Source organism: Rhipicephalus sanguineus, chromosome 7, assembly GCF_013339695.2.
Source record: "Rhipicephalus sanguineus isolate Rsan-2018 chromosome 7, BIME_Rsan_1.4, whole genome shotgun sequence".
NCBI lineage: Eukaryota > Metazoa > Arthropoda > Arachnida > Ixodida > Ixodidae > Rhipicephalus > Rhipicephalus sanguineus.
This window is the reverse complement of record NC_051182.1, coordinates 144,344,049-144,365,170: the sequence shown is the minus strand read 5'-3', so window position 1 is coordinate 144,365,170 and position 21,122 is coordinate 144,344,049. Positions and strand designations below refer to the sequence as shown.

Here is a 21,122-nt window from a genome sequence, read left to right as displayed (position 1 = left end):
TGTATCGGCAAATTATACTGTAAAAAAAGCGCTGACAAGCGCAAACTTTTACTGACTTTATTGTTCGTCATTCTTCTTCATTATGTACGTATTAACACAAATGCGCGAGAAAATGTGGTCACATTGTCACGACTACAGGTTATAGCAAGCCAAGCAGAAAAAGAAAGAAATCATCTCACTATCGAATAAAGAAATCGAAGTGTCACTTACGCAAGCATCGCCTCCTGACAGATAACGCTTCCGTCAGTTCACGGCAGTGGTGTCATTGCTCTTACGCAAAATTTTAATCACTTCAAAATTTGGTGTGCGCTTGCAAGTCTGACAATGCGCAGGCATATGTAGTACGTTCCCTTTATTTCAGCTAATGTTTTCTTGCAAGATCTTTGACGGAACGCCCAGTTTGCCAACTATACGTAAGATTTCCCACAAGATAGCAAAATTTCGTAGACGACGACGTGATTCCTCAATTCCTTCACTCGATAGTGATACGAGTTTTTTGCGTGGCTTGCTCAATCTGCAGTCGTGACGATGTGACCACATTTGTTTGCGCACGTCGTTCATGCGTATATCTTGAAAAATGACGCACAATAAAGCCGGTTAGAAGGTAGTACTTGTCGGCCGTGTTTTCTTTTCTTACTGTCTCGTTGTGTATCACGTGCGCGTATCATTTTTTTCACCTTTAGAGTTTGAACCAACTCGCCCAACACCAAGTTTTATTGAACACAGAACTGTGGGCGGTATAAGCAGAGGACGTGACGCGCCGGTGTAGCCATGGCAACTACTTCTCCGTCGCTGATTGGCTGCGTCGTTGTGCGCCTGTCGGAGAAAGTCGCGAAAATGGGTCCATTCTCTGAAAGGCAAGACAAGCTTCACGCTAACGAGAAAAACCGCCTGCGCATGGCAGCTTGAGAGCGTCAAAATTGCGCACTGTGGGCCACGCGCCAGTTAAAGCGGGCCAACGCGGCTGAAGCAGAGATGAAATGAGCCGACCATCTCCGTTCCACGAAGGGCGCATGCGCTAACATTGCCCTGCGTGTGAAGCCTGCCGTCGATGGCTCCTCAAGCAGAGAGGAAACGCTCGAAGGAGCATGAAGGGGCACCGATGAAGGGGGGGGGGTGGCTGCGTTGCTCGAGCAGCAACTGCGAACTTTGATCGTAAAGGCCCGAACACACGTACGCGTTGCAGCGCGTCAACGCGTGACTTTTTGACGCGGCGTCGCACCCTCTCCCTGTGGAGAGGAGGGCGCGGCAGCTTCGCGTAGCCACGCGCCCCTTTCTCCTCATAGGGAGAGGGCCGAGACGCCGCGTCAAAAGTACGCGTTGACGCGCTGCAACGCGTACGTGTGTTCAGTCCTTAAGGCCGAACCCACACGTTTACGCGTTGCAGCGCGTCAAACGCGTGACTTTTTGACGCGGCGTCGCGCCCTCTCCCTATGGGAAGAGAGAAGCGCGTGGCTACGCGAAGATGCGCGGCCCTCCCTCTCCACAGGGAGAGGACGACGACGCCCGCGTCAAAAAGTCACGCGTTGACGCGCTGCAACGCGTACGTGTGTGTTCGGGCCTTTACGTACCAACCACTGGACAAGCGCCGGCACACGCGTTCCACGCGCCTACGCGTCAAATGCGTCGCGCGCGCCCCGTGGAGGAAAAGGGCGCGCAACACTGGCAAGCGTCGACCGCGCCGACGCTCGCTTTCGGCAGAGGCACCGTGTTGCCTGATCTTTTTGTTTAAAACTGTCCATGTACAGCCTAGAACGGTGCGTTATCAATCGAAGCGAATTAGACTGTCGTTAAAATATTGATTGTGCTTCACCAACCACTGTTTTGACTATTTAAGAAGTAATTAACATCGCAATGACCAAGTAACAACGACGGTATGCACAAGTAATCGACATCGGCGCGTGCGCTGCTAAGTTCACGTCTGCATCACGGGACACAGCCAACGATGTTTGCGAGATCGCCAACGCTTGTGCGATCGCCTTCTTGACGCCTGTTCACGGCCATGCTATTAGTGCCCAACACGAATATAATCATCCTGTTCATGAAAATGGTTCTGCTCCAAGAAGCGGACGGGAGCGGCGTCGCCCGCACCGTCGGTGGGCTTGACGTCGTTTCTTGGCACGTACTTTAGTTACAAAAAAAATAAGGAAATAGACGTTTGCTGCAAAGTCCAAACGAGGTGCCCTAAAAATTCGCCGCATAACGACTAATACTTTTCACATTAACAAAAAGACGGCTTTCCCGCGTACCAGGGGCGTAGCCAGAAATTTTTTTCGGGGGGGGTGGGGGGGGGTTCAACCATACATTATGTATGTTCGTGCGTGCGTTTGTATGTGTGCGTGTATATATGCGGAAGCAAAATTCAAAAATTTCGGGGGGGGGGGGTTCAACCCCCCAACCCCCCCCCCCCCCCCCCCTTGGCTACGCCCCTGCCGCGTACCACGGTTGTCACCGTGACTAATATTCTAGCTGCCTAATATGAGTTACAGTTTATTTACGTGGGCCAACATTGAGAAGTTCGAATCCTGGAGCAAGCATACATACTAACTCAAATTTTTTTCAGTAGCATGGAAACAAGAAACCAACATTACTGGAAACTCACAGTTACTTATGTCCCGTCTAGCAACAAAATGCAGGTAAACTGTAGCACTGCAAGTATGGACTGACTTTCTTGTTTTCTAATAAATGAATATGCACTGTTCACCACAAAATACGCATCGAGTTCATAATTAAACAGTCTATTTATTTATTTATTTTCAAATATTGCAGCCCAATGCAGGGCTACTGCAGGAGTGGTGTACATGAATACAAAAGGAAAGAATGTATACAGTAATATCGCAATAACTGCTTCAACAAAAGCAGATATCGCCACCTGTTGAGTGCAACTGGGTAAAAAATGAGAGAAATAGAACACTAATATCATACAAGTGCCTCCAAAATTCAGATACATTCATTTCACAAACGGAACCAGGTACATCATTCCAGTGTTCGTAAATATCAGAAAAAACTGTATTTGAACATGTTAGTGTGCACAAAAAAATGAGTTATGTCAAGATTGTGATTGCAGCTGTGCACTGTGTAGAAGGCTTTTGGACGTTGTCTGTAGTCTAAATATCGCAACAAACCACACCTGACATTTCATGATGCGACAGATATCGGCCATAAGATTGGAACCGAGCACTGGTTTTTGCACGTTGTGTGTAGTCGAAATATCCTCTAGCGCAACAAACCACACCTGGTACTTCATGATGCGACAAATATCGGTCATAAGATTGGAACCAAGCTCTGTGTAGAAGGCCTTTGGACGTCGTCAGTAGTCAAAATACCCTCTAACATAATAAATCGTGCCTGAAACTTCATGATGTGACAGATATCGGTCATAAGATTGGAACCAAGCACTGTGTAGAAGGCCTTTGGACGTCGTCAGTAGTCAAAATACCCTCTAATATAATAAATCATGCCTGAAACTTCACGATGCGACAGATATCGGCCATAAGATTGGAACCGAGCACTGGTTTTTGCACGTTGTGTGTAGTCGAAATATCCTCTAGCGCAACAAACCACACCTGGTACTTCATGATGTGACAGATATCGGTCATAAGATTGGAACCAAGCACTGTGTAGAATGCGTTTGGACGTCATCAGTAGTCAAATACCCTCTAATATAATAAATCGTGCCTCAAACTTCATGATGCGACAGATATCGGTCATAAGATTGGAACCAAGCACTGTGTAGAAGGCATTTGCACGTCCTCAGTAGTCAAAATACCCTCTAACATAATAAATCGTGCCTGAAACTTCATGATGCGACAGATATCGGTCATAAGATTGGAACCAAGCACTGTGTAGAAGGCCTTTGGACGTCGTCAGTAGTCAAAATACCCTCTAATATAATAAATCGTGCCTGAAACTTCATGATGCGACAGATATCAGTCATAAGATTGGAACCAAGCACTGCGTAGAAGGCCTTTGCACGTCGTCAGTAGTCAAAATACCCTCTAACGTAATAAATCGTGCCTGAAACTTCATGATACAACAGATACCGCTCATAGGATTGCACCAGAGCACTGTATAAAAGTCTTTGGCAAGTTGTCTAACATAGTTAAACTGAATGAATGTCTTCATATTTCAATTATGCTTAAGTGCATGCATAGTCTAAGTCAGTGCATATACAAAGAACTGAACAGAAATGAAATAGTCCTTGCAATACATCCAAGGATTTGGCATTTGAAACCATCAAATAATTATTTCAGCTGGATTCAGTCTGGAGGAAGAGATAAATATGTGCACAGTTTAGAATGGTCTCACAGGTGTCTGAGGTTCAAGTGAGGCACCGTTTGAATTCCTTCTAAACAAAGAGCAGCACAGTAATATTGCACTTTCATTCCTTCTGCACATACGTGTGATGTCATGCTCTTCTCTTCTTACTATCGTGTCATTGTGCACCTCAGATTTCAATGGAGGTGCTTGTCACTTACAAGCTTTTTAGCAAATTAGCTGTAAACAAAACATATGTTATATTTAAGTAAACTGTAAAACGATGGAGAAGCGCCACTGTTCACATTCTCCCGTCTATGAGTATCAGAAAAGACTAGGGAGAATGTGTGTCAGAATAGACAACCTGCAAAACAAGGCATGTGCAACTGGGCATGTGCTAAGGTGTAGTTGCACGGCAGAGAAGCAGACCAAGAGTCAAGAAGTGAAATAGCAGGCAACACAAGCAGCACTTAATCATGCAACTTTCTTTTTCGATCACCACACTCGCGCACGTTCGAGCTTCTATTTTATACATGAATGGAAATGAGACCGCTGACAGCTGAATGTGTCGGCGTCGCTGGTACCCGGCACGAAAACACGTCACACTGCTACCAACAAGCGCACGCTTGTTGTTAGCTTGGCAACACACGCAAACGATTTGCGCCGAAGTCAACCAATGTTTCAGCGTCGTAAAATCCGAAAATCCTCCTCATGTACGTTGTCACATCACCGAAATGCGTTGGCAAGTGCGATGTTCGCTTTCGGCAATGATGAGGCGAATGGCGATGTTGAAAACAAACACACTGCGGTCAATTTCCTTCAACCAAACTTCCTCACATGAGCTGGTTCACACGAAGTCGACGGTAGAGGCCTACGCTGAATGCAGACGACACCGCTCTGAATTGACTTCGCGGTAGGCGAGGGCTCACTCTGAGGACTTCAAACCTCCGAAGCATGTTTACACCCGTTCCGAGCGCAGATACACACAGATCAGAGCACAGAAGCAGCGACATGCCGCAGTAGTAGGTACGATGTTTTCACTGGGTCGACGATCGCACACAAAACCGGGGCAAGGGCAGCCGGGAAGCATTCGCTGGATTTGTCGGCGTCGCTCGAACTCGGCACGAAACCGCGTCCCACTGGTAGCACTCGCGGTCGTTCGCCGTGTCGTCGCTATGCGTCGACGTACTGGATGACGACGCGGTCACTCAGGAGCGTTTGCGACCGTAGTTTCCGTGCTTGCCCTGCACTCGGAGGTGCCTTCGAAGCGGCGGCCATTAGGCATAGCGCTAAGAGGTATCGCGGCCTCTGATTGGTTGGCACCGCCGGCACATGCCGGCCTCTGAATGGTTGGCGCGCCGTACGCGTGGTGACGTAGCCGAAAATATCAAAGTCGTCTAGTCGTCTTGACCCCGCGCGCCTCGAGGCGTATGGACGCGTACAGCCCTCCGCGACCGACGCCGAGAGGCGCATTTGACGCCTAGGCGCGTGCATACGCGTGCATACGCGTGCCAGTGGTTGGGGCTTTAAGGGCGCGGTCGCGAGCGCTGGCGCGCTCGCTATCTCGAGAAACATCAGCAGACGGCCCGTATACGTGCTGTGCTTACGCCGCGTCGAGTCGACAAACAGCGTGAAAACCGCTTCTGCCTGGGGCGGCCGTATTCGCTTACACCAAAGTTTTGTAGAGTTAAGCGAGATCGGACCCAAAAAGAGTTAGCTGCTAGCCTTACTTCGCGTAACGTTACAGTTTGTTGCTATCGCATTCATTGCTTCACCCTTGAGGCAAAAGTGTCATTTTTTTTGCAGGTCCGAGTCTCACCGTCGACACGGCCTGCTCGTCGGCGATGACCGCCTTGCACGAGGCCGTGCTGGCGCTGCGTTCCGGTCGCTGCGAGGCGGCCCTCGTGGCGGCAAGCAACGTCACGCTGGAGCCGACGGCTTCGGTCAACTTCAACAACTTGACCATGCTGTCGGCGGAAGGGAAGTGCAAGGCCTTTGACGCTGAAGGTGAGTTGCGTCATCTCGCATACTATAGCACGGAACAATTTTGTTTTATTTATTTACATATTCCTCACAAGCTCTACGTAGGAGTTTTAAGTGAGGGGGACTAGACAGCGTTTTTTAGCAAAAACACAACCCGCCACTGTGGTCTACTGGCTAAGGTGCTCGAGTACTGACCCGAAGGTCGCGGGATCGAATCTCGGCAGCGGCGGCCGCATTTTCGATGGAGGCGAAAGTGCTTGAGGCCCGTGTACTTAGATTTAGGTGCACGTTAAAGAAACCCAGGTGGTCGAAATTTCCAGGGACCTCCACTACGGCGTCCCTCATAATGATATCGGTGTTTTGGGACGTTAAACCCCAACAATAATAAATAATAGCAAAAACACACAAAAAACAAAAATGCAAAAACCAGATATTATACAGGGGCAAATTGTAAGAGATATGGTATAACATAGGTTGTGACTGAGTAATAATAAAATACATATGTTTGTATGCTTCATACATATTTGGTTGATGCTACATTATATCGTTATAGAATGTGTAAACATGATTTGAAGGGGCTATATTTTTAGCAAACGGAATCGTAGATGTTTAGTATTTAATTTCTAAACGCCGCGTGGTCACGAACCACTGTGCAAGATATACATCTTTCACCGTGTAACGAATACAGACATCATCACGGAGGAAGCCATTCCCTTTAATAATGGCACGTGTTAGCGCAGATGCGTTAAAGGCTTGGATGCGGCCGAAAATACGAGCAAAAGTATGTTGACTATAAAGCCTGCGAAATATGCGATGCGGTTTTGACAATGGCAAGGTGGTTACGCTCGCTTTAGGCTATTTTATGAAATCAACGAAGAATGGCTGCCTTCCTGCGCGAGTACAGGCGCAGGCGGTGATAATTACGAGCGACGAGATGTGTTGCGTCTGGTTTAGAACGAGAGGCGGACGATTCATTGCACAGTGTACTCTGCGATGGGAGAGCTGCGTGCAGCGGTCCCTGAAAGAATTACCCGCAGATAATTTTATTGGCTAGTGGTAACAACAGTCTAGGTGACTGTATAACTGCATCTCACAACAAGAACATCATGCGAGCAAATACACACGCAGGAAGGCATAGTTATCATCTGTGCTTTTGCAAGCTGGCGAGATGTGCTGTACCGAGCTCTTCGCCGAAACCTTTTCGCCAGTTCGCATATGCAAAAAATACACAAAAACACAAAAAAAAGGTACTGCCAGTTCAACGCCGTGAGAACCGTCGAACGGCGAAGGAGTTTCCCCCTTTCACTTGGACTTCCGCGGTTCACTCTTTATTGCTAAGTTTTTTTTTTAAGTTTCTTCTTTGTTGTTTATTTTGTTTGTGCTAAGTTAGGCACGTGGTCACGGGTCGACGGTTTTCACGGCGTCGAATTGGCAGCGCTTATATTTGTGAATACCGCGGACCAACTACGCAAATGAGACAGTAAAGATTTCTTTATTTAACCACATTTTTTTGGTCTTGGTCTGTTTCTTCCCCTCGATTCTGCTACGGCAGTCCTTCGTTGCGTTATTGCATCTGTTCGTCTTCTTCATCGTTGTGTTCCGTTTTCATTTCTTGCGCCTCGTTGCTTCTCCTGCTTTCCGCCGAGCCTCACTACCGCTCCTCTCGGCGCGGTGCTGTCTCCTCTTGGCGCGAGCGCGCGCTGAATATGCTACAGATGGCTATGCTATGCAAGGTTTTGCCTGCGTTACGCCAAGCGGTGACAGCATACAACAGCTCGGGCCCCTAAAGAGTTCCGCACTTTGAGAGCCCGGTGTCAGTGCGGAAGTGGAGCAGCCTTGCGCGCTTGCTCTCATCCTCCTCCACTTTTGAGGTTTGGGGAGCATGAGTCGAGCATACACAAACAGCACGAGCACAGCTTACATGAGCGCGCTGCTAATGAAAGCAGTTGCTGCCCTAAGTTCTGTAGTCGAATTGCTGGCTCCAGCGACGTTCCCTGTTCGACGATTTTTTATCGCTTCCAGTCCCAATTTACGGACTCCTGTCGAGTTTGGATAACCCGCTCCAGAAAGCTTACATATCGTTATGCTGTAAGTCGTCACTCTTTTAGGCACTCCCGACTTCCACTTCTTCTTGTGCGACAAAGACAGAACTACGTTACGTTCGGCGTTGTCATCCTCCTTTCCTTTAGGTTTCGCACGTGCACTGCCTTCGTTGAAAATTGCGAGTAGTGTTTGTGCATTGAGCAAACAGGCTGGCTTTATATTCGCAGGCAACGGATACGTTCGCAGCGAAGCCGTGGGTGCCTTCTTTCTGCAACGGTCGTCCGAGGCTCGACGCATTTACGCCAAGGTCGTCAACGTCAGGGTTAACGCGGACGGTTACAAACCGGAAGGTAGGTGACGTAACGGCTTGTATGCTTTTTGTTCTCGATCGTTCTATTGAAACCTAAAGTGGGCTCAACTCTGATCACTCCGGTGTTGCATATTGAACTGTCACTAAGCTCAGAATCGGTGACTACCCTTTATTCGCAGTTGCTTAACTTATAGCTCAAATACAACCGCAATAACTTAGTGCCTCTTACGTATTCGCCTACTGGAAGGCGAAATCTGTCATCTACGTTTCTTCTCAGTCACTGCAAAACGTGAACCGGTACACCTAGATTTAGGTACACTTTAAAGAACCACAGGAGGTCATAATTAAACCGTAGTCCCCCACTAACGCGTGCCTCATAATCATATCGTGGCTTCGTCACTTAAACCCCATCGATTATTGCTAATTAATCATAACGATGTGGCCCACCCTCAAAATATGGGTGGCCCGCCTTGAAAAATTTGGCTTCGCCAATTTCGAAAATTAAGTTGATCCACGTTCGAAACGTACCCGGCCCACTCCCAAAATTGAGTTCGCCCACCCCCCAAAAATTAGGCAGGCCCACCGTCAAAGTTGATTTTCCCAGTTGGAGCACGTGACCAAGTGATCACGTCATACGACATAGTCACGTGGCAAAGAACGTTAAAGGAGCCCTACAACACTTTTAGAAGTAGCTATAGAATGGCTTCACCTGACGGAGTTTATTGCCTCACGAATCGACAGACGCACAAATTTTTAGAATCTGTCAAGTACGAGTGGAGTTACAGATATTTGTGGCACGCTGTAATTGCTTTCTCTCTTCTCTCGTCCCGACGAGCGCGCTGGAAGCTAAGCAGGGAGGGATGTCACGGTGAAAAAAAGTTACGTCGCGGACGCGTCATGACCTCGAGCACATTTTCTTTCTTTTTTCTTCGAACGCGGTCGCCTTACTTTCAGTGTGATCGTGAGAGCGCGCGAGCACGTGGCGGCCTCCCGCGGTGGCCACGGAAACTATGCAGCTCACGATGCTCAAATCAGCCAATGGCCGTGAATTTGGGTATATGGCGTGGTCATTTGGGTACATGGCATCATTTGTAGAAAGAAGAGGGAACGATGTCTGGCTGACTTTGCAAATTATTTGTAAATTCTAGGCCGCGTGCTGCGCTATAATGATTGGCTCGCGTGTGCTCAGGAGCCTTGACTACCGATCGGCAGCGTTTTCAGACCATGCCTAAAAAGTGTTGCAGTGCCCCTTTAAGTTGCAAAGTCACATGACGAAGTGACGACGTCATGCTACATAGTCACGTGGCCAAGGACCTTGATTTGCAAATTCACATGACCAAGTGATGAAGTCGTGCAACATAGTCACGCGGCCAAGTACCTTAAGTTGCAAGGTCACGTGACCAAGTGTTGACGTCGTGTGACAACGTCACGTCACATGGACGTCGAAATAGTATGGAGATCGATATGGTCGACAGGCCCAGGCAAGCCTCGGCCTCGCCTGCCGCGCCAGTATCACCCGTGCCTTCCTGTGTGCTCAACGTTGCTTTCACATTCAATGAACGTAGAGAGGCTTCCGTAACGCGGCTTGCACTGCGCAATACCTTTTATAGGTTATGTTCAATGATCGGGCACCCATATGTCCCTGTTGCTTTCAATGTATAAGGAAGGCTCGGGTTCTCCTCAAGTGACACAAAGGTCACTTTTCTCCCGAGCCTACCGAAATCGTCGAGATAAAATAAAATTGAATTGAATTTTGCCGGTTCCCGCAGGCGTCACCTTTCCCTCCACCGAGTTTCAAGAGCGCCTTCTGCGAGATACGTATGCCGAGGTCGACATCGACCCGAGGCGTGTCGTCTACGTCGAAGCTCACGGCACGGGAACAAAGGCCGGAGATCCCCAGGAGTTGCGCGCCCTCAGTGCCGCCATGTGTCAGCCGGGACGCGAGCAGCCACTCAAGGTCGGTTCCGTCAAGAGCAACATGGGCCACGCAGAGTGCGCCTCAGGTAAAGAGCGTTTCTACCGCGTACAGTACTCAGGGATTGAAATCACAGTTTCATAATAATACACTGCAGGGAAATCTGGCGCTAGTGCCTATGGGAGCTGCAAAGCAAGACGCTTCAGCCGGCATAGGAATGGTGGGCAGTACATGGATTTGCCTAAGCTTTGTTCTTTCAGTGCCGTGTGGCCTGCAGTCGCTTTGTTGCAAGGCGAAGTTTAGCAAAAGTTCAGCAGTCCCCCTTCGCCACCTTGACCCGTTGAGGCGCACATTTCAAGTCAGCTTACGATGTTCAAAGCGATCCGTTCCTTTATCTGTGACAGAAACCAAAACAACAATAAACAAAGCCACGAGCAGCGTTAGAAGCCGCAGGCACGAAGACTAGGCAAATCTATCTACTACCCATCATTCCCACGGTGGTTGAACGATCGCAGCGCCTTGGTTCCCTCTAGTAAATATTGTAGGAAAATCTATTATTGAAACGTGAGGATATAGGGCTATTTAATAAATGCACGTACTTTCTTTTCCAACGTCTACAGTTCGTGTCATATCGGCATAATTTTGACTCGAACACTTACATCGGAGCCAACGTTTCGGCGGCCAGAGCTGCAGCGACATGCGACTATCACGACCAGTTGCTCGTGGTAATCAAAAAAAAAAACGATGTCCCGCTTAGACCCACGAGTACTGTAGTACATGTCTTATTGCGTTTGCATTAGGAATGTCAAAAGCGCAGAAAGAGATGAAAAATCTTTGAGCAGGAGGTGTCGCTGGAGCCAATGTTTCGGCAAGAGGTCTTGTCGTCTTCAAGGCAGCAGCTACCTTGATTAACGGCAACTTGTGGGGTCTGAAAATGTGCCGCGCTCATGGAATGCGCGGACACAGTCACGTACGTCGTCGTGCAACGAACACGCGGACATTTATTAATAGATTTTACAACGACGAGCTCGCCAGCCGAATCTAATAAATAACTGGTAACATGAAAAATAATCCAATATAATGACAATACCACACACAGAGAACGTAACACACACAAAACAATATAACACATACAATGTACCGCGAATGCGCCGTCGCCGACGTCCGACTCAGCACGAGGGCCCGCGGGAACTAGCCGTTGTATCGCCCCCACGAACCCTTCCTGCAGCCGACCACGCCAAACCCTAAAAATGACCGTGCTCATCCTCATGCGCACGCGCAACCCCGCTCCCGCAAGGCGGCGCTGCTGGCGCCACCTCGCTAACCGTACACCATGCGAGCACAGCGCCACCTCTCGCTCGGCGGCGTTTAAGCTAACTACGACTAACCCGCTGGACTCACGTACGGCATCAGGCGAAAACAACTTTACAGGGGGTGATAGCACCTCACGAACTTCAGTTGCTGCCTTGTGGAAGACAAGACTACTTGTAGAAACGTTGGCTGCAGCGACACTCCGTATGCGAGAATTTTTTTACCTCTTCAAGGCTTACACCTTCCCCTGACCTTCTGCATTTAAAGGAGTACTGACACGATTTTGAGACATCGCAGAAGGAACATTTCTCCTTACCTTGGTATGCAGTGTTGACGCTCTCCACACACCGGAGTCAGAAAGCACGTATAAAATATTTTACTTCGATTTTAAACTTTTCGTCACGGAGCATCTGCAAGCCAGCCCCACCGTAATGAACATTATCCCGACGAGCCAACACAGTTCCACTGTGCTTGCTAACTCTGCGTCTAGCATACAGCCTAAATCGCAGAAATCACGGTCGGGATCACTGGACGACGATTCCGTAATCGTTGTTTACGTGCACCACGAGCAGATGACAGGTCTGCCGCTAGTACGTCGCGAGTTGCTGTCTCCCCTTGACGTCACGCTGCAATGAAACGTGACTGAGAATGCGCCCCCTCGATATTGAAACCGAAAGTCTTTCTTTTTTAAGGTAGCTGTATTAAAATATATATTTGATGCATTCCCAGGCACCACAACACTCTTTTTGTGGTTCTCGACACCAGTGTTTTTATGTAGAGCAACAATTCGAAAATATTTAAAATTCGTGTCAGTACCCCATTGAAGTGCAAGGAAGCTGTGTGTGCCGTCGCGGCTAGGTCGGTCCGAGGTAGAGGGTGTAGAGATGATTCATGGAACAGATATGCTGAGAATGAAAAAAAAAATAAACGTAAGTTTTATGAATTCAAGCAATTTAAACATCCAAACCGGTTGTCGTTGACCGCAAGTGGGTTATGCATAGACCGGAAGAGATACCGAGACGGTAAATGTAAAAATGCGAAAAGCTAACAAGGGGGTAACTGTAAATAATGCCAATTGAAGCAAATTCAACATTTCAACCGGAAGGGAAGACAGGAAATTTGTTATATATAGGCCAGAAGCTAATTGTAGCTCTAGGTCAGTGGTTCTCAGTCATGGACGTTTCGGGGACCCCTTGTGGACCGGTGGAAGTGTTCCGGGACCCCTTGCAGTGAGAGAAAGAAAGGAGGGGGGAGGGGGGGTGTCATAACTTAACACAACATGCAGCGAGAAATAGGTGCCCTTTGTTTCTCCGTCACGCCAATTCGATCTCAACAGCTTGTCATTAAGTTGTGCGGTCTGTAGCCACATTCCACCTGTTTCTAGCTATGCTTGCTGTTCAAATATGCAAAAGCAAAGTTTGAGATTGGGCTAGTTGGTAATCCATCTTCAACAATCAGCCCAAGAACGGACAAGGGACAAGAAAGGGAACAGCGCTCGTCTATGTTCCCTTTCTTGTCCCTTGTCCGTTCTTGCGCTGATTGTTGAAGACAAATATGCAAGCCTGGCAAAAAGCACATGTCGTAGAAAATGCACGAAAATCTTTACAACCATCTAATGGAGAAGGGAAAACTTAAGTTAGCTCCGCCGCAATGCCCAACCGTTATGCGGTGAAGCATACAAAAAAAATCAAAAGGGGCCGCTGTCACTTGACGGTGTGGCTTCAAAAAAGGCGTTTTTTTGTTTTTTGTTCGAGGATGGGTTTCGCGGACCCCCAAAAATGGCGTCGCGGACTTGCACTTGCGGACCACTGCTCTAGGAGTTCAGTCAGAGTTGGTAAAGACCGGAAGTGACGCTGAGACAAAGAATGGGTGTCCGGAAGTCATGTAACGGAACGGGAGTTTTCTAACGGCAGTCAGGTACGACTGAAGTAGAAGGTGATGCTCGCGGGAGTGGCAAGATTGAAGTAATGTAACAGTGACCGCAGAATGGTCTGCAAAGCTTATGCATACAGATGCATTTCTCGCATTCAGCGCTAAATCGTCGCTGAGCTATTTAATAACGTGCTTCTTCTTAACTGGCGCGAATATGTGTACTGGGGGTCCACCGCGGTAGTAAGGTGGTTACGGTGCTCGGCTGCTGACCCGAAGGTCGCGGGTACGGTCCCGACGGCGGCGGTCGCATTTCGATGGAGGCGAAATGCTAGAAAGCCGCTTACTGTGCGATGTGAACGCACGTTAAAGAACTAGAGGTGGTCTAAATTTCGGGAGCCCTGAACTACGGCGCGCCTCATAATAATCGTATCGTGGTTTAGCCTCAGAAAAACTGAGATTTTGTCATTCAAGCGAGGCTTGGTATGAGTTACGGGTTCCGGTGACGGCAGAGGCATCGTACGCAAAAAAAAAAAAAAAAAAAACTCGGCGCAGGTGAGTTTACATAAATGCGGCCATCGAAGGTGCGCCGGTCGCACGTGTATTTGTATCTGCCGTCTTCCAACAATTGATGCTCTCTCGATGGTGGGCTTGCCGGCGATCAGCCGTTTCGGATACGCTTAGCCAATCTTTTCATCGGGGTGTCTTGTCGTTTCACGTTTGCCGCATTTTCGTTGTTGCCTGGATATGAACGCACGGCCGTCGTTGTTGCCTGTAGCGTTGAAGTGTTGCCCACGTGGTTGTGGACCCAGTTCGTGGCATGGAGGAAGGAAACAGTTGGAAGGGAGCATTGTGCAAAGCGATAGAGAGAAAGAGAATTATAGTACGCCAGGCGCACACACGTCAATCTTCGCTTGTCTCCATTTTCACCGGTAGGGGAAGGTCTCCTGAATTTTTTTTATTATTATAATATGGGTGTTTCGTCCCATTTCTTTTTCTGCCAGGAATCGCTTCTGTAGCCAAAGTGATCCTGGCCATGGAGACTGGCACCATCGCGGCCAACCTGCACTACAGGGAGCCGAGGCCGGACATCCCGTCTCTGCACGACGGCAGCATCGCGGTGGTGGACAAGCCAACGCCCTTTCCGGGTGGCCTGGTCGGCATCGATTCGCTCGGAATCGGTGGTGCCAACGTGCACGCTATCCTAGAGTCCAATGAAAGTCCGCATGTAGACAGTGTTCGGCGGGAGAAGCCCGAACTGCCGAGACTCGTACTTATGGCTGGAAGGAACAAGGACGGCCTACTAGTGAGCTTTCATCACACACAACGTCATATATATATATATATATATATATATATATATATATATATATATATATATATATATATATATATATATATATATATATATATATATATATATATATATGAAAAATTTTCAGTGGTTTACTGAAAATTGTTCAAGCATTATAAGTTACGTTAGCAATTCGCGCTCTTGATATAGCTACAAATGTGGCTTTTAGCTTCGTTTTATCTTTCTCATAGTCAGTCAACCGTAGCACAAATACTAGCGATTCTGGGCATATACCAGACATTACATGGTCCGGTTTAAGATTGTACAATTAGTCTTCTTGACTTTCCAACTACGCTCTAAGAAAAAAAGGTGCCCTTTGACTCTTCTTTGCTACACATGTCACTCGCCCATGTATAACTCTCTTTAGAGAGTAACGTCGACTTTCTTTAGGAGAGTCCTGAGACGCACGACACTCCAAAAGAGAGTTATCGAGCCTTTTTAAAGAGAGTCATACATCCCACGACTTCCCTAAAGAGAGGCAGCGTGCCTCTCTAAGGAGAGTTATACATGGGAGAGTGACATGTGTAGCAAAGAAGAATCAAAGGACACCTTTTTTTTTCTTAGAGTGTAGAAATGATTTGATAAAGTCCCAACCTGATATGACTTGGATTGCCTTGCGTGACTATACGTGAGCTTGAAGTGAGTAGTGGTTTGCTCTATAGCCAGGTACAACTTAGCAAGTCCGGAGAGGCCCCGCCCAGACGACCGAAACGTGGCAGCCGATCGTCTCCGCGGCTAAAGAAATAGTCCCGCTCGTGCACTCGGCAATGTTCTCCGAAGGCGGGTTCCGCGGCCGTCCGGCTCATGACTTCATTCTGGAGTGTACGCCCATTGGTGCAGGCTTGTGCGCATCCATCTTTGAGGAGGAAATGCTGTGGACTTCTAACGTTGCGTCCGACTATAGTCGGTCTTCCATACTGTGGTGCGCATGGAAGGCGGTGCGGCTCGAAGCAGGACAAGTGATACAGACTTCGTTGTCTTCGTCGTTTCCGTGTCCCTTGTCCTGCTTCGCCCTGCACCACCTGAACTTGCAGGGAGAACTGCATTCGATTCTTCACATTAAAAAGAAGGAGCATTACCGAACATGATCAGTTCCGGAATTGCAGCGCACGCTGGAGCGATTGGAAGCCGAAGGACCGTATCCGGACTCCGGGTACGCCCTCCTGAACCGCGTCGGACAACCGAACGTGAGGCAGTTCCCTTTGCGGGGCTACGCCGTGGTTCCCGTCGTCGAAAACCCGGATGTCGTCGCGGAGGTCGTCAAAGTCGTCCACCAGGCGCCGCCATTGAAGCGACCCCTGTGGTTCGCCTTCACCGGCATGGGCTGCCAATGGAACGGCATGGCGCGCCAGATGATGCACTTCGAGCTGTTCGCCCGCTCCATCCGCAAGTTGCACGACTTGCTGCTCGAAGAAATCGGCGTGGATCTGATCGACCTCGTGACGAGTGACGAACCCCGAAACCCGACCATGGTCTCGCCGTTCGTCGCCATTGCGGCGATACAGGTGCGTATTTTGCCAAACGAGAGAGGGAGAAATATATGAACATTAGCTCGTATAATCACTCTTCAATCAATCAATCAATCAATCAATCAATCAATCAATCAATCAATCAATCAATCAATCAATCAATCAATCAATCAATCCAACGACTCTTACCCCAGTATTCAGAAATGCGCCCTATCATGAGGCCACGACTCGATTTCGTCAAGTCCAGATAATGCAACGCCTGACGTGTAAATTCTTAAGACATTCACCGTGTTTCACAGGGCACGTTCACGAGACAATGCAAAGGGTACTGTCCAAGTTAAGCTTAAGTTAAGTTCAACTTAAGTCGCATTTTTGGTTTGATGGGTGAGTTGGAAATGGCGCTGTTGGAACTGTGCTGCGTCCCCATTCTTGGTGATGTGAGCATTTGTATGGGTCGAGTGCTGCCGGCAGTGACCAAAGCGTGTGGGACGGAGTTCTTCGGGTTGATGCAGTCCAGACACGTCAGTTATAAGGAAGTAAGGATTCGAGGTGAATTTTTAAAGGGTGCAATGGTCAAACGAACGATGGAGGAATCGGCCTAGAGACAACGTTCGACAAGTTTGTATGTAAGCAAACAAATCGCTGTTGTCGGAAAGAATGACGGCTTAAGGCAATATCGGCCAACTGCTGTTGACTGTAAGCTCCTACCATGACCGTTACGGGTGCTACACTCCGTTGTATAGAATGAAAAAACGCAAACGAGAAAGTATAAGGTATCGCGTACGATCTGTATACTTGTGAGGTAGGATGTATGAGGTACGTGTAGCAGGCAAGAGTGCATGCAATGGTTACATAAATTAAGGCATGACAAAACCGCTTATTTCTAAATTAGGATGACTCATAAGGGGTATTCATACGGGGGACAAATCCTCGGGGGATAAAGGCGGGGCCTAGTGACGTCAGCTCGCGAGGAGAAGTCTCCACAAATGTCTCCCACTCACACAGGTGAGACGAACGGAGGGGAGACCAGTGTTACTAGACTACTCTGGTGGCTTGCACCACCCGTTTGACGAGCTGCTGAGGACGAGCTGCAGACGACCGTGCAGCTGCAGACTGGACACCCTCTACAGCTCTCTGCAGGAGCAAGTGCAACAATGTGGCCAAACAAGAGCCCGAAATTCCGCTATTTCCCCCACCGCCGGGGGATCGTTTGTGCTGTCGGGGAAAAGATCCCCGTGTGTCCCGAGGAGGCGCGGGTGGGGTCGCGCCCGCTCCCTAATTTGTGACGTCACGGTCACGTGATCCACAATCCCCCATCTCCCCCGAGGATTTCTCCCTCGTGTGAATACCCTTATAGGTACAAGTAGGGAAAGAGGGGGAAAGCGAGAAAACAAAAACTACTCACTATGACAATGCCAGCATCTCTTACAACTTCACAGACGGTTGGAGATGATCCCGAGTCTTAAACTGCAGATTAACCCAGTCTTCGAATTAATGGTATGGTGGCTGCGTATCTCTGGCGAGCTATGCTGAATTCAGGGCAGACAAATAGCAGATGGCGGATGCTTGGTCTCGTTGGCGCTGGGCAGGATGGGCAGTAAAGCACAGGCTCGGGCAACGGACTAGTATATCCGGCGTGTCCCTGGACTTGTTTCGTTTGTGCGACCATGAAGCTTATATTTATGGTTTCCGGAATGCTGTCTTGTTCGAGACCATTCGTGAAGATCTTCCTGGTCGCACGCAACCTCTTCGTTTGATCCGGGCACTGTATAAACTAGCCGTGTAGTTGCAATATAACACCCAGACGACGGAGATGCTGGCTGCCAAAGTGGCTGCATTTGTACAGACCAGTGCACTTAGGCGGGCTCGTGGTGATCGTTTCCGAACACCCCATTTTTAACAGCGGAGATCTTTAAGCGGGCCGTAAAAACTTTGGTGTCCGCAGAAAACTACAGGTGGGTAAGCGCCACAGGAATTGGGCAAGCCCCACTACCGTGTACAGCAGGTGCGAGCGTTAAACGAAAACTCTGCTTGGCGAAGCGGAGCACGTGAAACACGTGAAAGAGAGAGAGAGAGAAAGAAAGAGAAAATAGAGAGAACGAAACGAAGAAAGAGAGAAAGAAAGAGAGAGAAAGAAAGAGAGGAAAAGAGAGAGAACGAATGCAATAAAAGAAAAGAGAACAACGGGGAGGAATAAAGGGAACGAAGACATAAAAAGATAGAAATACAGAGAAAGACATAGAAAGCGAGGAAAAAAGAAAGATAGAAACAGGCACGAAAAAGAGATAGAAATAGAGAGCAAGTTGGAAAGAGAAGGAAGGAGAGAAATAAACAGAAACAAACAGAGATAGAGAGAGAGAAAGTGAAGAAAGAAATATATAGATAGAGAGAGAAACAAAGAATTAGAAAGAAAAGAGTAGAAAGAAGCAGACACAATAAAGAGAAACAAGGAAGGCCACCCAGCTTCCTTCAGGCTTGGCACGACTACTGCGACGCTGCCGTAATTTTTTGTTCCACCGGCTCGTTCACAGGTGGCGCTAGTGGACATGCTCCGAGCCATGGGGCTCCAGCCAGACGGCATCGTGGGCCACTCGGTAGGAGAGGTTGGCTGTGCTTATGCCGATGGAGGGCTGAGAGCCGAGCAGGCCGTGCTTTGCTCTTACTGGCGTGGACGCTGCACCGAGCTGGGAAACTTGCCGAGGGGTTCCATGGCGGCTGTGGGTGAGTATCGCCGCCGCGTCACCTAAGCGTCTAAAACACTCCGAAGTACTCTAGACTTATTGTCTTTGCAGAAACGGAAGCATGACTACACTGGTGTCACTCTCGTTGCACGTAAGAGTGATTAGTGGGACGAAGTACTTGCAGCACTAAGTATATTATTTGGCTACATTACAATAAAACGTAATCTGTGCGTGCAAAGCGCATGCGTTCATGCGTGCCGTTTATCGGCAAGATGGACTCTGCCGGTTTTTTTTTCAAGGAGCCAGTGACTCAAGACTGCAGATTTTGTGACACCTTTATTGAGCACGACTCCGTTCAAGATATGCTTTAAAATTCGCGAGTCACACTGATATGCATACATCGAAGAATTGCGCATTCTGGGTCATGCGTAACTCTCTGCCATGGGTAATGGTGGCGTTGTCCGTCACTTTAATACCAAATGTGCCAAGGGTGGAGCAAGCATTTCATTTCTCGAGGTGTGGGGAGAAGAGGAAGACCATCCCTTCATATGTATGGCCGTGTGTGTGTTTGTATGTGTGCAAGTTTGTATACATGCATAGAAACTAAGAAATTGCAGCGCGGTCGTAAGCTCCCTCCCCCTCTGCATCCCCCTCTGGCTACGCCCATATGCTAAATTGACACCAAAGAGAAAAACGATTTTTCTCATATTAGTAAGTCACTCTTTTACAATCCTGAAATCGTCACGCTCGCCGCGAGAAGAGGCTTGGCGAGCGAGCAAAAGCGAAAAAAAAAAGAAAATGTGGGTGGTGACGCCACCTTCACATAGCCGCATCACACGCCGCGACGTCATAGATGTGGAAGGTGTATACTAGGCTCTGTGCAGTTACTAATCGGTGAAAATGGAGTACATTGTCATGTCAAGGGGCCATATATACTTAACATACCGAGTGTCAGAATACTTCGTTGAGTCAACGTCGCCAAAATACGAAAAGTACACTTTGAAATCCGTGACGTCGCGTGCGGGGATTTCAGCGCGGAATTTAAAAAAAGTAGACCTTGACATAGATTGTATCCTCTATTAATAAACATATGATAGTGAAATTAGACATTAGAGTTCTCCTAGTAGAAATTATCAATCTAAACTGATTCAGTGTTTACTTTAGTGTCCCCTTAATACTGCTATTTTAGCGAGATATTCGTGATGCTTCCGCTTGCATTTCAAGCGTCAAATCTTGCACAGAGGCTCGATCCTACACGTCTGCACTGTTAAACTACAGGCCTTTCTACGCGGTCCATAATCTTGTTGAATTTGGCCTTAGAGGCTCAGGCGAATCCGAAACCGCTCTTTCGTGTAGGGCTGACGTGGGCGGAGGCTGCGAGGCGTTGTCCCCCGGGCGTGTACCTCGCGTGTCACAACGCCGAGGACTCCGTGACGGTGTCCGGACCCGCCGAGGCCGTCGCCAAGATGGTCGCTGAGCTCAAGGCTGAGAACGTGTTCTCACGCGAGGTGAACAGCCTAGACGTCGCCTTCCACAGCCCGCACATCGACCACGTCGGCCCGGCGCTGCACGACGCCCTGCGCAAGGTGAGACGACGTAGAAATGAACTAAGATCAACGAATGATCGCGTTTGGCCCAATGTAATGTATACATTTTAAGCATAGGCGTGCGCATGGGGGATGGAGGGGGGGAGGCAAGGGTGACAGCCCTCCCCCCAATCACCTAAAGAGGTGGGAGGCGCAAAGTCTGCCCCATGCTATAGAATAACTTGTTCCTGGGGGAGATTGTTTGCTAAATATGCTTAGCGAACAATCTGCCCCATACCGTTGCTTGGACTTGTCCTGTAGTTGTTTGCAGAGCGGGGTTATAGGCGCGGAGGCTTTTTGGGATAATGGCGGGTGAAGGCCCCTCGTGTTGGATTCCAAAAACT

At 48.5% G+C, this 21,122-nt stretch overlaps 1 protein-coding gene across 1 annotated transcript in view; it reads left to right on the top strand.

The window, feature by feature from the left end:
• Positions 1-21,122, top strand: part of LOC119400146 (fatty acid synthase) — a 69,753-nt gene that overhangs the window by 8,593 nt on the left and 40,038 nt on the right. Inside the window, exons 3-9 of the mRNA XM_037667126.2 lie at positions 6,064-6,264; positions 8,511-8,633; positions 10,363-10,596; positions 14,693-14,994; positions 16,149-16,547; positions 19,043-19,232; positions 20,549-20,778. Of these exons, the coding sequence (XP_037523054.1) occupies positions 6,064-6,264; positions 8,511-8,633; positions 10,363-10,596; positions 14,693-14,994; positions 16,149-16,547; positions 19,043-19,232; positions 20,549-20,778 (1,679 nt within the window). The remainder of the gene's footprint in view (positions 1-6,063; positions 6,265-8,510; positions 8,634-10,362; positions 10,597-14,692; positions 14,995-16,148; positions 16,548-19,042; positions 19,233-20,548; positions 20,779-21,122) is intronic.